Source organism: Primulina tabacum, chromosome 3 (genome assembly GCF_025594145.1).
Source record: "Primulina tabacum isolate GXHZ01 chromosome 3, ASM2559414v2, whole genome shotgun sequence".
In the NCBI taxonomy this organism is placed as follows: Eukaryota; Viridiplantae; Streptophyta; class Magnoliopsida; order Lamiales; family Gesneriaceae; genus Primulina; species Primulina tabacum.
Window position 1 is genome coordinate 25,097,694 of NC_134552.1, and position 2,877 is coordinate 25,100,570.

At 46.8% G+C, this 2,877-nt stretch overlaps 1 protein-coding gene across 1 annotated transcript; it reads left to right on the forward strand.

Moving 5' to 3' along the window:
* The first annotated feature begins 1,126 nt into the window (after positions 1-1,126).
* On the forward strand, positions 1,127-2,448 carry LOC142538610 (uncharacterized). Its single transcript, XM_075643923.1, has 2 exons — positions 1,127-1,813; positions 1,933-2,448. The coding sequence occupies exons 1-2, from the start codon at positions 1,127-1,129 to the stop codon at positions 2,446-2,448; spliced, it is 1,203 nt and encodes a 400-aa protein (XP_075500038.1).
* Positions 2,449-2,877: the final 429 nt, after the last annotated feature.

Sequence of the window (2,877 nt, forward strand, 5' to 3'; positions counted from 1 at the left end):
GGAATCAAGTGCGGGTTCTAAGTCTCCCACTGTTGCGGAAGAATTAGAAGAATTGAGGAAAAAAGTGAAAGTGTTAGAGGGGCATGTTGGTTCTAAAGGCAGCGCTCCAGTTGCAAAAGGTTGCCCATTTTCTGACATCATTGTTCGGGAACCATTACCCAGGCATTTCAAGTCGGCTAAAATCAAGGACTACGATGGGAGTTCTGACCCCGAAGAGCACCTCGCTCGTTTCGAAAACATGGCTATGTTGCATTGTTATGGGGACCAAATTAAATGCAAAGTGTTTCTAACCACTCTGATTGACTCGGCTCAAAGGTGGTTCGAGGGTTTAGCTCCTCAGAGTATTCTTTCTTTCGAAGATTTTCAGAAGGTGTTTTTACATCAGTTCAGCAGTAGCAAGAAATATAAAAGAACCGCATTTAGCCTATTCGAGGTAAAGCAGCGCCCAGAGGAAACTCTAAGAGCTTATATCAAAAGATTCAACCGAGTAGCCTTAGACGTGCCTGCTTGCGCGCCCGAGACGAAAACTACTGCTTTCACGCAAGGATTGCTAGAAGGGGATTTCTTCCGCTCCCTCACCAAAAAACTACCCGGAGATTTCGAAGATCTTTTGTCCCAGGCAGAAAAGTACATCAATATGGAAGAAGCCCAGCACCATAAGAGAGAAGCATTGAAGAGAGCAAGGGGAGACCGGGCTGTCAGGCCTGAGGAAAGAAGTAACAAGAGGAATGGTTCCGGGCATCTTTCTCACGTTCCCTTGAGAAATGCCCGGGGTATGGAAGTTCAAGAATGCAGCTCGGATGTGGCCCCACTCCCTAATCTCACAGTCCGGCCGGTCCAATAAGAGAAGGTCAGATATTTCACCCTACATAAAGAATGCTCCCACAACACGAATGAATGCTGATCCCTAAGGAAGGGATTTAAGAAGCATACTGAGCCGGAATCTCGCCCTACTCGGGAGGAGCCCAGGTCGCCGCCCTGGGTATCGCGACGACCTGGACCGAATGTTCCTAGGAGATCGGCTGACATCCCCAGTAGAAGCAGGAGAACAGAAGAGAACTCTCGGGAAGAAAAAAGCAGACAAGTGGAACGAAAAGACCTTCCCCCTATCCGGGGAGTGATCAAAATGATTTCGGGAGGATCTACTGATGGTGATTCCAACCGACCCAGGAAAGCAAGGGGTAGAAGAGTGTGCTTAGAAGTTAATGGGAGGGATCGAAGTGAGCCGGTTATTAGTTTTGGCCCGGAAGACCTCAGAGGAGTCAACCTACCTCATAATGATGCTCTGGTCATTCAGACCAGAGTTGCTAATTATGACGTGTGGAGAGTTTTTGTGGATAATGGGAGTTCTGTTAATGTTATTTTCAAGGAAGCCCTGGTCCAGATGGATTTACATGAATATCCGCTGGAAGTAGTTGCGACTGCTCTGTTCGGCTTTGCCGGTCATGCTGTATACCCTGAAGGGGAAATCACTCTACCCCTAACACTTGGAAGTGGAGATTTGAGGAAGACAGTTATGACAGTTTTCACCATAGTAGATGCCCCATCTTCGTATAACGTAATCCTTGGAAGGCCAGCTATGAACGAGATGAGAGCTGTAGCCTCCACTTATCACCAGAAGATCAAGTTCCCGATACGAGGGCAGGTGGAAGAGGTTAAGGGAGACCAACCCTCATCCCGGAAATGCTTTGGTGAAACAATCCGAGTAGATCAGAAAAGGGCTAGAAGGGAGGACAGGGGAAAGAAATTGGCTCAGGGAGCAAAGGAGGTAGAAGGGAATGAAGTAAATTTTGTTGCAGAGGACGAGCAAGAGGTGGTCGAAATAGAACCAGGAAAAAGTATCCGAGTGGCCTGAGACCTGGAAGACTACACCCGGTAAAACTCCTAGCTTGTTTAAGAGCTAATATCTCTATTTTTGCATGGTCCCAACAGGAACTTGTGGGAATATCACCCAAAGTAGCCGAGCACAAATTAAACATCATCCCTGGATCCCGACCTATAAAACAGAAGAAAAGGCACTTCGGGCCCGAAAAAGACAAAATCATAGAAGAGCAGATGAAGGAAATGTTGGGAGCCGGCCACATCAGGGAAGTCCAATTTCCCACATGGCTCTCTAATGTGGTCCTTGTTCCTAAAGCCACATGGAAGTGGAGGATGTGTGTAGATTTCCGGGATCTGAACAAAGCTTGCCCGAAGGATTGTTACCCACTTCCTCGAATCGATCAGTTGGTGGATTCAACTTCCGGCTTTGAGTTACTAAGTTTCATGGATGCATATCAGGGTTATCACCAAATCCCCATGGCCCGAGAAGATCAAGATAAGGCCAGCTTCATCACTTCTGGGGGCACCTTTTGCTATGTGGTCATGCCATTTGGATTAAAGAATGCCGGGGCCACATACCAAAGCCTAATGAGTCGTCTTCCAAAAGCAGATAGGCAGGAATATTGAGGTATATGTGGATGATATCTTGATTAAGACTCGAGAAATGTCTTGTTTTATTGATGATTTGACAAAGACTTTTGCCACGTTGGAAAAGTATGAGATTAAGCTCAACCCGGCCAAATGTGTGTTCGGGGTCAAGAGTGGAAAGTTTCTGGGTTTCATGGTTACAGACAGAGGAATTGAAGTCAACCCGGAAAAGATAAAAGCTGTGATTGACATGCCTTCCCCTCAATCTACTCGGGATGTACAGAAATTGACCGGGAGGATTGCTGCTTTGTCCCGATTTATCTCTCGATCTGCTCACCGGAGCTATCCTTTTATTCAAGTCCTCAGAAAGGCCCAGAAGTTTGGTTGGAATGAAGGGTGCGAACAGGCTTTCCAAGACTTGAAAAAACACTTATCCGAGTTACTTGTTCTGGTAAAGCCGGAGCCGGG